This window comes from Maylandia zebra, linkage group LG16, assembly GCF_041146795.1.
Source record: "Maylandia zebra isolate NMK-2024a linkage group LG16, Mzebra_GT3a, whole genome shotgun sequence".
NCBI classification, from domain to species: Eukaryota; Metazoa; Chordata; class Actinopteri; order Cichliformes; family Cichlidae; genus Maylandia; species Maylandia zebra.
This window is the reverse complement of record NC_135182.1, coordinates 22,529,209-22,544,351: the sequence shown is the minus strand read 5'-3', so window position 1 is coordinate 22,544,351 and position 15,143 is coordinate 22,529,209. Positions and strand designations below refer to the sequence as shown.

Genomic DNA, 15,143 nt, shown 5'->3' with positions numbered 1-15,143 from the left:
ACTACAAAACCACACGAGGAATCAGGCTTAGTTCAGAATATTAGGACAAAGTTAAAACCGAGAATGTCAATAAAAGATCATTTCACAAAGAGCATAGGTATTTGGGCGTTTCTTTTGATTGCTTTTATAGCTGTATTTCTTGCTGCAGGTAACCTATGCTAAATGAAAAGTATGGGAAATAACTGTCATCAAGTTGACCTCCTAATATATGTCTGAGAAGATTCCGTGAAAACGAATTTAAAACAAAATAAAAATTCAAGTATCTAAAATCAAATTAAGCGTATTTCGATAAATGTATGTTAATATATGATTTAAAAAAACAAACACTATATTTGGTGGCATGCACGCGCCTACATTTACCAGACGCCCGTGAAGCCCTACTTCAAAGGGATTTCGTGAGCGACGTCGCTGTGAGCCAATCAGAGAGGAGACTCGGTATATATGCAGGTCGGTCTGAGCTGAGGTTAGATTGTGCTGACTATTATCTCAGCCTGTCCTCTTAGCGTTACAATATTCACTCGGAAAACAGGTGCGCGGAGAGAGGCGTCTGTTGCAGTGACCGCATATCCATTTAAACGCAAAAGGGGAAAAATAATGGAGACTCTTCATATCCACCGGTTTAGTGCGGCTCAGCCGGAGACTTATCACATTAAGGAGTCCACACAGGTACCATGAGAAGGTTTACTGGACGGACTGGATTTTGGACTACTCTGCGCTGAGATGGACTGCAACTTAGGTGTCTTTTTACGAGATGTTATGCGCTCGCGCGGTAAATTTGGCCCCGTTTTTTTAAACCAGTAATTAGCATTAGATTTGGGTATGTCGTCCACGTTCAACACGTTGCCCGGGAGCGAGTCAGGAACAGGTCAATGGTTCACTCCATCCATAATTTAGGTAAGCAAAGAGTGTCCCCGTTTTCTGTTGCGTGCACACCTTGCATAGCAAGACTAAAATTTGGCTCCTATGGTTACACATCACACCATTAAACCGTGATCTTAATGTGGTCGAGAGCTTGGTTATAGTTTAGATTTAATCTATATTACCATAAAATGAGTGGTTTTGGTTGGCTGCTCTTACAGTATTTGTCGTCTTGTTCATGTGACATCTAACAATTAATAAACCAGTCTTTGAAGCCAAGGCCTAATGTACCTGAACATGAATGAAAGATTGACAGATTGAGGGTAATCAACACTTTTAAGACCACCACAGTGAGCTATATAGATGGAGTCTTTTCTTCCAGTAAGCCTATGATTTTCTGCTGCCACAATCTCTTGCATATGCATAGTGGGCAATCTAAGATCAGTGTATGTATTGTTATTTTTCAGTGCCACTGCCAGTGTGACTTCCAGTTTGTACCAATATGTTTAACCCAATTATTAATTGTTTGTATGCCAGTTTTTTTTCTTTTACCATACATAACAAATACAGTTTTCATTTAACACTTAAGAAAGTACTGCAGCTTTACATGATGCTTGTGACCTTTTAGATGCAGGTGCGTGATGGGAAAATATCAAAGTCAATTATTAGCTGGCCTGGTCTCTCTTACTCCTAAGAAAGCACCCAAACCTCAGTGGGTGCTTTGATGGTCAGCAGGGTTTGTACTGTAAATGTGGAGGAGAAAAAGATTCATGCAAAAATGTTATGTTTTTTTAATTTATTAAATTTTTAGTCTCCTGTTACTGTCACAGCTCCATTGTCAGATGCTGATGTGAGCCGTGTCCAATTATATTACTGTGAAACGCAGTTTGGCAGCTTAAGTATACAGCCTTTCATTTGCATACAGTAGAAGCACTCCTGTTGAATGGGCGAGGAATACATAATTTAACTTGTAGCACTGCACCAGACATTTCACAACAAAGAGTGTTGCTAACAACACAATTAAGTGTCACTTGAGAAGCAGTTAATAATGGCCAGTGGTTTACACTCCTATTGAAAAGATTGAAAGAAAAAAAAAATTGCTTCAAGTCGAGAATGTAGACATGTATTTTTAGAGCTGTGCACAGCAGACAGGAAATATTCATCTCTCCAGATGGTGGGACTAATTGAGTCAGACTTCTTCAGACCAGCAAACTCTTGGTGGTGTGGCTGGTGCAGTCATAGTCACCAAAATATGTTTGTAACACACATGCAGCAAAGCAGATGGTTAGAGATGCAAACAGACATCATAAAGGCAGAATCATCATTGATCTGTCTACAGTGTGAGTGGAGGTGATATGCTAGATGCAGACTTGTTTCGCTTTTAATGTCACAGTTTTGTTCATTACAATCATTAAGTGTAGACTGCATCCATCTACTTTATTGAGTAGTGTGCAGTTTCTGTCTGAGTGACTGAAATCATCCACTGCACTGTGATTTCAGTCTTGATGCAGCTGGGTAGAGGCTGCCTTGTTTTTGAATGAGATAAGAGTTAGCCTAAGGTAAGCGTGTCAGCCTCTGTGATGGACATTTAGACAGGGGGCACAGAGTTGGACTGAGAGATGCGTGTGTGTGTGTGTGTGTGTGTGTAGTGCAAAGTCTTTACCATGCTGCATGCGAAAGATAAGGAAATCTGTCCTTACTCCTCTGCAGGCGTTTTTCAGCTAGTTATGAAAGTAACTACTCAGGTAAGTTATATCTAAATGCATTGGCAATTAAATGCATAGTTATTTATGGAAACTATGTTTAATGTATTTTACATTTTGAGAATATCAAGAGGCTCGTGTGGCTTTAATACATGGGATGTACCACATCATCCTAGGCTGGAAACAATCTGTAGACCATCCAATCTTTTTGATCTGTTTTCCTACCCAGAGTAATGTAAAAGCACTGTGGTGTATTTTGTTACAGATGTTCAAAAAACTCCTGACCATTTCTGTGCTTGGTTTGTGTATTTGAATGTAAGCGTTATTCATGACTGTAATATCATCCAGATTGTACTTTCGTAAGTCTTTCAGTTAACAAAAACCTATAATTTCAGTCAAGTATCCTTTTAGACAGAAAATTATGTTGTCTTTCATCAGAAATATTGTGAGGCGCACTTTCCATGCCAATGAGATATTTAACCTCTGCAAATTGCCTCTGGTATTTAAGCATCCCAGATGGTCTTAGCAGCACTACTGATGAAGTGGGTGAAGACTGTACAAGGGAAATGAGCATTCACTCATCCTCTCAAATGGAAGAATGCGAAGGGACTGTGGTCAGTCCAATGTGGGAGACTGGATTTGACCTTCATTCCTCAGTTTTTAATTTTTATTTATTTATTATTCTTGTAAAAGCAATAAAGAATGGAAATAGAAAATGAGAACCGTGTATGAAGAAAATATACTATGTGTAGTGCTATTTGTCTCATATGTTGCTCATCATTATTAGTTATAATTAGAAAATGTTTGCAGTAAAGTTAAACACCTGTAGAGAAGCAAAGATTGCTTGAGAATTGACCGTGATTTATAGAAGCACAGAGTTTGAGTAATAAGCTATTTGGCTATTATTTTACTCACCTTTTTTACTCTCTATGTGTTTATACACGTTTCTGCATTTAATCATTAGTTATTATTAATCTAGGCTCTCTTCCACCATATGTCTTTGCCCTGTCTTCCTCTCCTCACCCCCAACAGGTCGCCCCTGTCTGGTTGTCTGGTTCTGCCAGAGGTTTCTTCCTGTTAAAAGGGAGTTTTTCCTTCCCACTGTCGCAAAAGTGCTTGCTCACAGGGCGCTGTCTGATTGTTGGGTTTTCTGTTTTCTCTCTATTATTATAGGGTCTTTTCCCTGACAATATTAAGCTTCTTTCGGCAACTGTTGTTGTGATTTGGCGCTATATAATTTAAAGTGAATTAGACTCAGCTGAACCTAGAGTCATGATAAAAGGAAAGTATGCCCTAAGGTTTTACACTCTATGGTTTTACATAGCATGTAAATGTTACCAGGTCATAAAGTTAAGTAAATACGACATCAGATGACCTATAAAACATGACAAATTGCAGTACGCTGTGTTATTATTTATTTAACAGAAAATGAACTGAAGTGCAGATCGGTGTGTGAAAAGCTACATACCCACATGATTTAGTGGCTTATAGAACAACTTTTAGCAACAATAACTGTATTATATGTTCACTTTCTCACATCACTGTGGAGGATTTCTGTCCCACTGTTTTTTCCAATGTTGCTTCAATTCATTTAGTTTTGCAGATATTTGTTCATGCACAGTTTTCTTAAGGTACAGCCTGTTTTCTTTTTCAGTCATTCTGTAGATTTGCTGCTGTGCTTGTGATGATTTTCCCGTTGCATGACCAAATTTTGGCTGAGCTTTAGCTGTCGGACAGATGGCCTCACATTTGACTCTAGAATATTTTGGCATACAGAGGAGTTTGTGGTTGACTCGATGACTGCAAAGTGCCCAGATCCTCTGACTGCAAAACAAACCCAAATCATCACCAATTTATCACCGTACTTGACAGCTGGCATGACATGTTTGTGCTGATTTGCTCTGTTTAGTTTTCACCAAACGTGGTTATGTGCAACCATCTCCACTTTGGTCTCATCTGTCCAAAGGAAATTGTTCCAGATTTTGCAAAGCTAGGCTGTGCTGACATGTTTTTGTTTTTGTTTTTTTGAGAGAAAAAGCCATTCCTTCTTGTTCAGTCTTTTTCTAAACATATTGTCTTAAACTTAAACATTTAACTGAGTCTGAGATGTAGCTCATGGGTTTCCTGCATAACATGTGGACAGTGGAAAAAATAGTGATAAAAAACGTGGAGTGTTCACTCACAGCCACACACTTACATGCTGTTAGCATGAAAGCTCTTCACTGTAAGCGAAGACCCAAAGTTCACCAAAACAAAGCGTAGGGGACCACTACGAAAATGTTCCTATCAAAAAACCTGATCAGACACTGAAGTCACACTCATGTAGCTGAACAAGAAAAAATAATCCAACAAAGGAATTTGTTGCATTGAAGAAGAGTATATTTTTGTCTGTATATGCTGTCAGTTATACTTCACCGGAAGAAAATATGATTTGCAAAAATCAGTACAGGGAGGTCATGCTTAGAAAAAATGAAAAATTAAGTGTGATATACAGTTGAATACAAAACAGGCTACTGTCAAGCAAGATCATTTTTCATGGGGTGTAGCCTGGTGGTCCTCTCAGCTGTTGCACTGTGTCACATGCAAGTGCATCCTTACTGCTCCACAGAAACTAACAGCTGGTTTTGGCAGATCTCACCATATGTTTATTATGTCCTGACATGAAAACCATTGAACTGAAAGAGCAGTGTACTTTTACAGTGACTCCATATAGCAGAGTGGAGTCCCAACAATGCTGGGACAGGATCCCCTGGAACCCAGATGCTGGTGACGGTGGAGAAGAAGTAATGAAAAGTTAAATGAAGATCTTTTAGTTAGGTGGAGGCAGGGAGGAGGCAGGTCGCACGAATGAGACTCTGAAAGGCAGAATGATAGAAGAGCGCTGAGATCAGAAGGACATGAAAAAGTGGGTCACTAGCTTGTAGAAAGTGGGAAAATGAATGGGCTAAAGTGATGAAGACAGACTCGAGTGTTTTAAGAATGGACTAGCAGGTCAAACACACAGATGAGTAAATAGAGAGCTTACTTCTTAAACTTATGCATGAACTTCATTGTTGTTTTGCCACAAACTGAACCACTACTAGTAAAAAAAGAAATCGCAGCTTGTATAAGACCCCCTGGATATTTTTAAACATTTCTAGGGCAATGACTCAAAGCAAAAAGTAGATCAATTACAAAATAAATTACAAAAGGAAATATTTGAGCTTCATAATGGTCCTCCTCCTAAAACAGTGAAGAAGCAGTGTCATTACTAGATTATAGCTGATCAATCAATATCTTAGAAAGATCATAGAAATTTTACTTAAGTTTAGCAGGTCATACTCATACTAATGTTTTTGCAGGTCTTTTAAGTAGCTACTGGAAACCTCTGACAGAGGATGCTAACAGAGCAATGGAACTGATAAAGTGAAGCCTGAGAAAGGTTAAAAGAGGTTAATATTGATCTACTTTAATGTAGTTCCTCCTTTGCATTTTATGTCATTTTACTGTAAGGATTGATATCAGTTGGATTCATAGCAGGAATACTTAAACTATTATGATGTCATTTCACATTAAATTTAGTATTCTGTTCTCTTTTTTATTTTTTCTTCTCCCATCTCCTGAAGGATGATGCCCCGCGGTCAAACCTGCTTGGTTTCGTCCCTGTTACTTCACCCTGTCATTGGACTTCAGATGTTTCACTGGCAGCCTGAGCGCTCCTAAGTGCTCGCTATCAACTTGCCTGGCTGTCATCCTAGAGAGGTGATGCGACGGTTTGTCTACTGCAAGGTGGTGTTGACCACCTCTTTAGTGTGGGTGCTGGTGGATGTGTTCTTGCTGTTGTACTTCAGCGAGTGTAACAAATGTGATGATAGGAAGGACCGCTCGCTGCTCCCTGCTCTTCGAGGTAAGTTGATGTTGCAGAATTTCCCTGTTATTTTGTATCAAACATGCATGAGAATGTAAGCTGGAGACAATAATACCTTCTAAAATTTCACTTGAGTGTAAAATATTCATCATCTGTGACAAATCCTATTAAAACAGTGTTCACTGAGGGGAAAGCTTTGCCTGAAAGAGCAGAAAAACACATAAAACATATGAAACAGTTAATAGTTGATGGTAATGTAAGAAAAGGTAGGAATTCTGGTTTTATAACTACAAAAACATTAATACATTTATAGGAATTAGACATTTCTGATGTAGTGTCTTTTTTGCTCAATGGACTATGAAACAAAACTGATGAAATTGAGTTTTTTGTTGTTGTTGTAAAACTGTGCTTTTCTGTATAAAGGTGTGCTGCTCAAATCACTTTAACACACTTCCTCTTGGAGAGTTAATTTCCTCACATGTCCTCAAGTAAGCAGGTTTCTAAGAAGCTTAGTAATCTGCTTTTAAGGTTAGAATGATGCTGAGCTCCAAGTTACTGTCTCATTACCATACAAAAGTCAGCAGTTACATTGGATGTTATTTTGCATTTAAGATCGCAGGATTTTCTGTGTATATGAACTATATCTTAGGATTGCTGTCAAACACTGGATTTTGCAATGTCTCTGCAGGTGTTTCAAGTTTTATCTTGTTTAGTGTACCCCTGTTTTATTTTGTTTTTTCAGCTGTCAAATGAAAATATAATTTTTAGTCTAGCACAAATTCACTGCTATATTTTGGGTTTAAAATAGTTCTTTGCTTGGATTCACATTAGTGAAAACAAGTCTTGCATGAAAAATTTGCTTTGTCAGTACTGCAAACCTGCTGAAAACACAATAAAGCACGTGTTAGTATGTTAAGTAGACAAAACAAGCTCTGAGGCTGAATAATGAAGCCCTTGGGGTTCCACGAATGACTGCTCGAGGCCGATTAAGTATTCCCTATAGAATATGATTTAAAAATGCTTAACTTCAGACAGAAAATTCATATCTCTTGCAGTTTAATATAAAAATAAGTTTTGTATATGTCTCCATAACAAATTTCTTCTTTCTAAAAAATATCTACAAGGCAGTTTTAGGTTATCAGGAGTATGGCTGCTTTGGTACACCAGTGCAACAGCTTGATAAACAAAATGTGTAATCAATGACACCAATCAAGTGGTAGCAACTCAGTGCATTTAGACATGGTCAAGATGACCCACTGAAGTGGATCATCAGAATGGGAGCAAAAAGGTGAACTAAGTGACTTTGAATTTGGTGGTGTTGTTGGTGGCAGATGGGGAGATTTCATAAACTTGGCTTTACAGAAAATGGTCCAAAAAAGAGAAAATCTCCAATGAGCTGCAGTTGTCTTTGTGAAAATACCTTGTTGATGTGAGAGGTCAGAGGAAAATGGCCACACTGGTTTAGGCTGGTAGAATCAGGGTGCGTTATTACATGTCAAACCATGAAGCAGAAGACCACACCGGGTGCCACTCTTGTCAAGTCAGCCTCAGTTGCCTGTTTTCCTATAATTCGCATGGTCTCACTTGATTGATCTCCATTCTGCATTGTTGCTGATCATATCTATTCCTTTATGTGCTCATCTTCAGATGGCATTTTCCAGCAGGACAATGCACCTTGTTACAAAGCTCGGATCATCTCAAGCTGTGAATGGTCTTCATTGTCACCAGATCTCAATACTATAGAGCAACGTTGGGATGTGGTGGAACTGAAAATTCTCTTCTTGGATGTGCAACAACTGTGTGATGTTGTCATATCAATATAGACCAAAATCTTCCTGGAATCTTTGTTACATCTATGCCAAGAATAATTAAGCCAGTTCTGTGTACTTACATTTCACAGATGGTACATTAATTCTAATTGGCTGGAATCTTTCTATGAACAAAGCCCCTTACCTGTCATGTACCACCAGAGAGAGTTACAGTTAAAGTACATATCAGAGACTTGTAGAAGCACTCTGTGTGATGTGTGTTCATGGTCTTCTGTGGTTATGTGTTCAAGAGGAGCTTCTCTGATCTTTAATGAAATGGCAGCTGTGCCAGGCAGGAAGCAGAGCAGAGCAGGAGAGGGAAGAAGAGGAGGTAATGTCTGGATGAAAAAGAATGGATTGAGCCTAAGGAGGAGACTCCAACTGTGTAACACTACACAGATCTTTTTCTACGTAAACGAGAATGAAAACAACAGGGGAACCTTAGGAGCCATGTGATGATGACTGCACAAAATCTGCACGCTCACGTGTGTGTTGGTCTCAGCTGTGGCTTCTTCTCTTACCTGGCATTGCCTAAATAGCATGTTGGCTACTGTTCTGATATTCCACTTTTACATCTTTCTCTCTTCCAGAACCTTTCTTTCTGATTTAGCTACCACAGCATTACAGAAGGTTGGAAATATTCTAGAAAACCAAGCAATTTAATTAGATTGCTAATTGCACTGGTCTGTTGAAGTGTTTCTTTAGGCCTCTAGGTTCTCTCTTTTGTTAAAATCCTGGGTTCAGACTGTTTCAACACTTATCCATGCGTACACTGACTCGGGCTCAGAACGTCATTAGGAAGTTGGGCCCTAATCAACTGATAAGGACTTGGAAACCAGGTCAAGAAGTGTCATTAGGGAGTATGATAATTCAGAGACTGATAAATTATCAGGCCCTTCAAATGTTATGGGCTCCTTTAAGAAAGTGACCGATGATGTGAAGTGAAGCTAATTGGTGCCTACAGAGTAGGGGAAGACTATTAAAAGATGTCCCTTCCAGCTTGCATTTTCCACTAGGACAAGCTTTATGACCATTGAAGGCTTTGGAAAAAAAATCACAATGCCAACACAAAGCTCACAACAAAGATGCACGGATGTGTTTAGTGCACATGGTTCGTAGCTAACAATCAAAACATGACAACTCTTACCTGTATAGTTTAAGTTGGGTCTTGAGAATTTACACATAATTACACATTTAACTCTCATTTTAGCACCTTTCGCTGCCTTTCATTTGCCCTTTTAACCCTATTTTCACATTAGCATATCTAATACTTTGTCAGCCGCTATAAATTAGGCAGTACAAATTAGCTTTCAGATAACACAAACCTGTACTGTACAGCTTCCAGCTTTTAGTCATTGCACTGCTGCTTGGCCGCCATCCATCTATCAAGCAATATTGCACAGTCTCAGCTTTGCAGCTGGCAATTTCACTACAATTTCTTTAGAAACCCAAACTACTATTGATGGTTTGCTTGGTGCTCTCTCTCTTTCAGCAGGACGTTTATCCACACACAAAGAATGATGGATTGGAGTATGGCTGGAGCAGGCTGAGAATGTTTTGATGCTCAGTCATGCAGCTCGAGAGCTGTGTCCATCAGATGTCAGCTGGTGTCCAAATGAAGAGTGTCAGCAGCATTATAAAGAAAACCCAGGATCAGTTTAGGTTATAATCCGACCGATCCCAGTCCATCTCCACAAAGGGGTCTTAGGAAATCCTCTTAGCAGGAGGCCATGCAGCTAATGTGAACTATGTGTCCCCCTTTCATGGAAATCACAGCCTCTGTTCTAAGAGATTATTAGAGAGAAAGAGAGTGAGAGAGAGCAGAGCCATAAATCAATGGGTGGTTACTTACCTTCGGTGAAAGAAGCTTGCGCTGTGCAGCACCAGTAGCAATTCTGATATTTTCCAGGCCTTTCATAGCAAAAACTGTAGCAATTGTTTTGCTGTCATGCTGCTTTTTTTTCACCTATTAATACATCGGCCTAAATCTCTGAATTCAAAACCTCCTAATAGATTAAATTTTTAAATTAAATATAGCTGGCAAAGTGTACAGTGCTTAATACCCTGTCAGCCTAAGCCAGAACCACCAGGAGAGGGCTTAAGCGGAGTGGATGCACTGTCGCTGTGTTAAAGGTTTTTCTCTGCTGAGCATGCACTGATGTTTGAAGAAACACATTTTTCCTTGCTTTTAATAACACAGGCTTTTAGAGGCTTTCACTTTTTTTTGTATATACAGTATTATAATAATGTAATAAATGTGAACATGATGTACTGTTCATATGTGAACACCAGCTGCCAGTACATTTATTTCTGTTATCAAACGCACATGCACATTGATCTGGAAAATTAGGTTTTCATGCTCTGGGTGCTATATGAGTTTAGAAAATTTACAAAGTGGACAGAAATAGAACACGCACGCTTTTCTGCACTCTCCTTGTTCCACAAGGTCCATTTTTTTATGCAGTAGGATTTGTTTTATGATGCAGTTTGATGTTAATTTTTTGCCTCATTGGTGAGAAAAAATATGTTTTCTTATCAAATATTTTTCTGTGGTGTCCTTGTTACGTTACAGCAGTGATATCACGGAGCCACGAGGGTCCAGGTGAGATGGGCAAAGCGGTAAACATCCCTAAGGATGACCAGGAGAAAATGAAGGAGCTCTTTAAGATTAACCAGTTCAATCTGATGGCCAGTGATATGATTGCACTCAACAGGAGTCTGCCAGATGTGAGGCTGGATGGGTGCGTAGGCTCGTGTGTCCTCACTAACAGCAGATCTTTGATATCCATCACATTTCATGGCACATAATGTTTTTACCGTCATTGCTAAGAGGCTTGTTTTGTTTTTGGTTTTTTTTGTCAGATTTTTACTAACATATAATTAACTCAGAGTTACTGAGAAAGCAACAGAGAATAATAGAACAAGACTGACTCACTCTACTCAAAGCAAACAGCCTGGTAAGAATACAGAGGTGACTTCCATGGTCGACACCATATCTGGCATTTTATTCTTGGAGGAATTTTTATAGTGATAAGCCGCTACACAAAAACCAGAGCCAAGTATGTGACGCACTTACAGTTTTGAGCAAGAGCTGAACGAAGCTGTACGGAGACTATTTGAGTGCGAAGGAGACTGCAGAGAGAGCTTAATGATATCTGAAAGTGAAATCAAGAAATTATGCTATCAAATTGATTGAAAGATGCTTATCTAGTCTCATAAGGACTGCAGAAACTAAGGAAATGTAAGAAAAGTTTTATGATAATTTAAATAGAATTTAAACAGTTGGGTCCATTACATGTTATTAGTAATAACAACTGTACCCACTGTGAAAGATATCTTTAATAATGACTATCATTTCCATGCAGGATCTATTAGGTCCCTCGCGTTTTGCATTAGGCTTGACATTTGAATGGGAGTAGGGTTTGTTTACTGTCATTCAAGAGCCTCTTGAACACCTAATGAAAATTCAAAATGCATCTTGTATGAAACATGGGCACATTCATTTAAGGCTGCTGATATGCACAGACGTTTGCCTAGTGCGGAGACAATATCCAAGTGATTCATGTTTAACTATTCCAGTTGAGTTCTTCACGGCACTTTTCATTAAGTGGTTATCAGAGTCTCTACCTGTCAAATGAGAAATAAGCCACAAAATTATCTTTCTAAACTCCTACATTCTTTTTGTTTTAGCTCCTGTTTTTGCCTGTTTCAAGAAGAAGACCACTCCAGATTGTCTGGGATGTGGAAAAACTGTATAAAATACAATACATAAAAATTTATACAGTGCAAAAGAAGATCTATATTAGAGAGAAAAAGTTGAACATTCAGATGATGTGAACTCTGTATTTCTGCCCAATATGGGTCCATATAAATAATACAGCATCTTTATTACAGCGCACAGCTGAGCTGTGCAAAATTTCACCAGCATTATGTCTTCAAGGCAGCCTCCTGGCCTAGTTATGTCAGTCAGTGCTGTCACATTGAATAGACAGGACAGAACTAGCAATGCTGCCTGCTCCGGTAACCCCCCCCCCCCCCCCCCCCCCCCCCTCCCCCACATCACCACCTCCTCTAGCCATACATGCTGCCTTCACTGTCCACATCCTCTTCTGTAATGTAGCTAATTCTTTATTCAACAGCACTGACTACAGCACCGTCCCACATTTACACCCTTTGGCTTTGACAGACGTCACATTAATCCAAGGACATGCTGACATAGCTGTCAACACTGGTTTAACTTTTTCTACTTTCTTTCTCAATATCTTTCAGTAAACCTATTGTGACAGTGTTTTTACACTGATGGCGAAACTGGATAACACTTGGGAACTTTATGTTCTCTGATACAAAATAATGGGCTGCATTTTGAAACTAACTCAGTAGTAGTACAGCAACAGATTAGATGCTCTGTGCAGTGGTTCAAACATATTGAGAAATTATGTTTGTCATTGTAAATGACCATTTTAGTTTTGGGATACATTTTCAAAGTATGAATCCTTTTAATAAACAGAATATCAAAGATTATAACAAATGATAATCAGATCATCAGCTATCGTAACATTACAGTTTTACCATATATTAACCTTTTAGAAACTTTAATTGTCACAGCTTGTAATTTTACAGGACTAAATTATTTGAGACTAAAAGTATAATTGTTTTTCTTTCAAAAAATGAAATAATATTTTTAAAATTTGTTATACAGTAATACATATTGTTACACAATAATCTGCAATCTCCAACAATTGTCAGTGTAAAAATCTAAACAGTCTAAGATTAATATATTGTAAAATGGTGATTACATATTAATAATTATCAGTATGAAAAACATCCAGTATAGTTAAAATATTTGTGAAATATTTGAACTATAAAAAAATAAAAATTTAATGTTATTTTATCAACAAAGGACAAAAACACTCTTTAAATTAACTGTCAGCAGATATGGATTTAAATTAATAGGGTTTATTAAAGCTCTGACTTTTCACCTAGTTTGTTGACTCTGCATATCTAAGGGAACTTTCCTCCGTAAAGTCTTATGTCACTGATTTGCCTTTCCCCCCCCCCCCTGTGTTACTCTGTCAGCTGTAAGACCAAAGTGTACTCAGATGACCTGCCCAACACCAGCATTGTCATCGTGTTTCACAACGAGGCATGGAGCACGCTGCTGCGAACTGTTCACAGCGTCATCAACCGCTCTCCTAAACACTTGCTGGTGGAAATTATCCTAGTTGATGATGCCAGCGAGCGAGGTTTGTAATCTGTGTACGTTAACAAAGTATACAGGATGTATGTGATGGAGTACTGTAGGATGATTATGATAAAAGGGACCCACGTTTCTGGCTGTGTAGCAAGATAAATTAAAGCTAATCTAGCTTTTTTTTTTTTTTTAAATTACAACATAAGGACTTTATGGTGTTAGTATTTATTTTTAGAACCTGATGAATAAATACACCAATTAACCTTCGATGTAAGGCTGTGAGTCCCATTTGTTCTTGTAATCTTCAAATAACCATTTAAGATCTTTTAGATTAATAAAAAAGCCAAATGGAACGTTTGTGGTTCAAATTTACATAATTTTGGGGTTTTTTACTCTGAGAACTCCTCACTAAACCCTGGAAAAAACAAATGAGGAGTGTGATGTTGAAGACTCAAGTAAAAACACATTGATAAGTACATTTTTGAGCATTATAGAAATAACGGTCGGGTTTCCAGATTTTGATTCAGCCATATCACAGTTTAAGGAATCGTGAAATATTGAAAGACATGTAAGTAAAGAATTTCTTCCTTTATTGGTTATGCTATTATTTTAGGTGGCACATCCACCTCTGATGAGTCAAGAAACAATATTTATGCGCTCAAGTAATTATGGTCTTACTATCTTTACCTTATTTTTTAATTTGCAGTTCTGTAACCCATAAATATGACATATAATCCCAATAGGTAGTAGCTAAAAACCTTGTTTTCAAATGTTATTATTTTATTTTGGAATCCATAAGATCTCAGCTGGACATAAGCTGACTAGCTCGAATTGATAATTTGATGACCTGATTGAAATCTCATCATCATATTGTCCATATTTAACTTGTTATGAATTTTCTTTTGCATAATTTCTTTCAGATTTCCTAAAGAAGAAACTGGAGAACTATGTGCGTACTCTGGAGGTGCCGGTGAGGATCCTGAGGATGGAGCAGCGTTCAGGTCTAATCAGAGCCAGGTTGAGGGGGGCAGCCGCCACCACCGGTCAGGTCATCACCTTTCTTGATGCTCACTGCGAGTGTACTGTTGGCTGGCTAGAGCCCCTGCTGGCTCGCATCAAAGAGGACAGGTAGGAGCTAAAATTGACATCACTAAGTATTTTGAATTTAATGCTGTTTTTTTGAAGGCACTGATAGGAAATCACACATATGTTTGACGTTTTTGCAGCAGTGCACCACACTACTGCAAAACCTCCTATTGTTTTGACAGTTTAGTGTTACTATTGAGCCCTAAAAACGCTTTATTACTGCAGTTGTTATCATATTTCGCCTTGGTTGCATCACTGGGTACTTGAGCCAAAACTATCTGAATACTGATGGGAAAGCAAACTTCCAGTTATTAATACGCTGCCTGGCACTGCTGATATGAGATAATAATTATGCTGCAACCTCAGAGGAAAAGATAGCTTCTGTCAATCTGCAGGTTATGCAAACTGTGTAGAGTGTAAGGTTGAGAACCCAAAAAACAGACACAGGAGGCAGCAGGGTTTAACAAAAGGTAAGCCGTTTAATTAGGCTGATGGCAGACGTCCACAGAGCAAAACACGAAGAGAAACAAAACCTAAGCCGCAAGAGCATGAAGACAAAACCACCCGGGTGATGATCACAGACAGGGACAGAGGGGAAGACAACAACACTTATATGACAGTATTTATAATTAAGGGAAAGCGGACACAGC

The 15,143-nt window shown here is 38.5% G+C and overlaps 1 protein-coding gene across 4 annotated transcripts in view; it reads left to right on the top strand.

The window, feature by feature from the left end:
- Nucleotides 1-463: 463 nt before the first annotated feature.
- The window catches only part of galnt13 (polypeptide N-acetylgalactosaminyltransferase 13), a 35,521-nt gene continuing 20,841 nt past the window's right edge, over nucleotides 464-15,143 (top strand). For 2 of the 4 annotated variants that reach the window (XM_014408285.2, XM_004555411.2), the window contains exons 1-5: nucleotides 464-894; nucleotides 6,167-6,447; nucleotides 10,789-10,957; nucleotides 13,293-13,459; nucleotides 14,328-14,535. In XM_014408285.2, coding sequence (XP_014263771.1) covers nucleotides 6,306-6,447; nucleotides 10,789-10,957; nucleotides 13,293-13,459; nucleotides 14,328-14,535 — 686 coding nt within the window. In that variant the 5' untranslated portion in view covers nucleotides 464-894; nucleotides 6,167-6,305. The remainder of the gene's footprint in view (nucleotides 895-6,166; nucleotides 6,448-10,788; nucleotides 10,958-13,292; nucleotides 13,460-14,327; nucleotides 14,536-15,143) is intronic. The other 2 variants (XM_004555412.2, XM_004555413.4) reach the window with 2 other exon arrangements.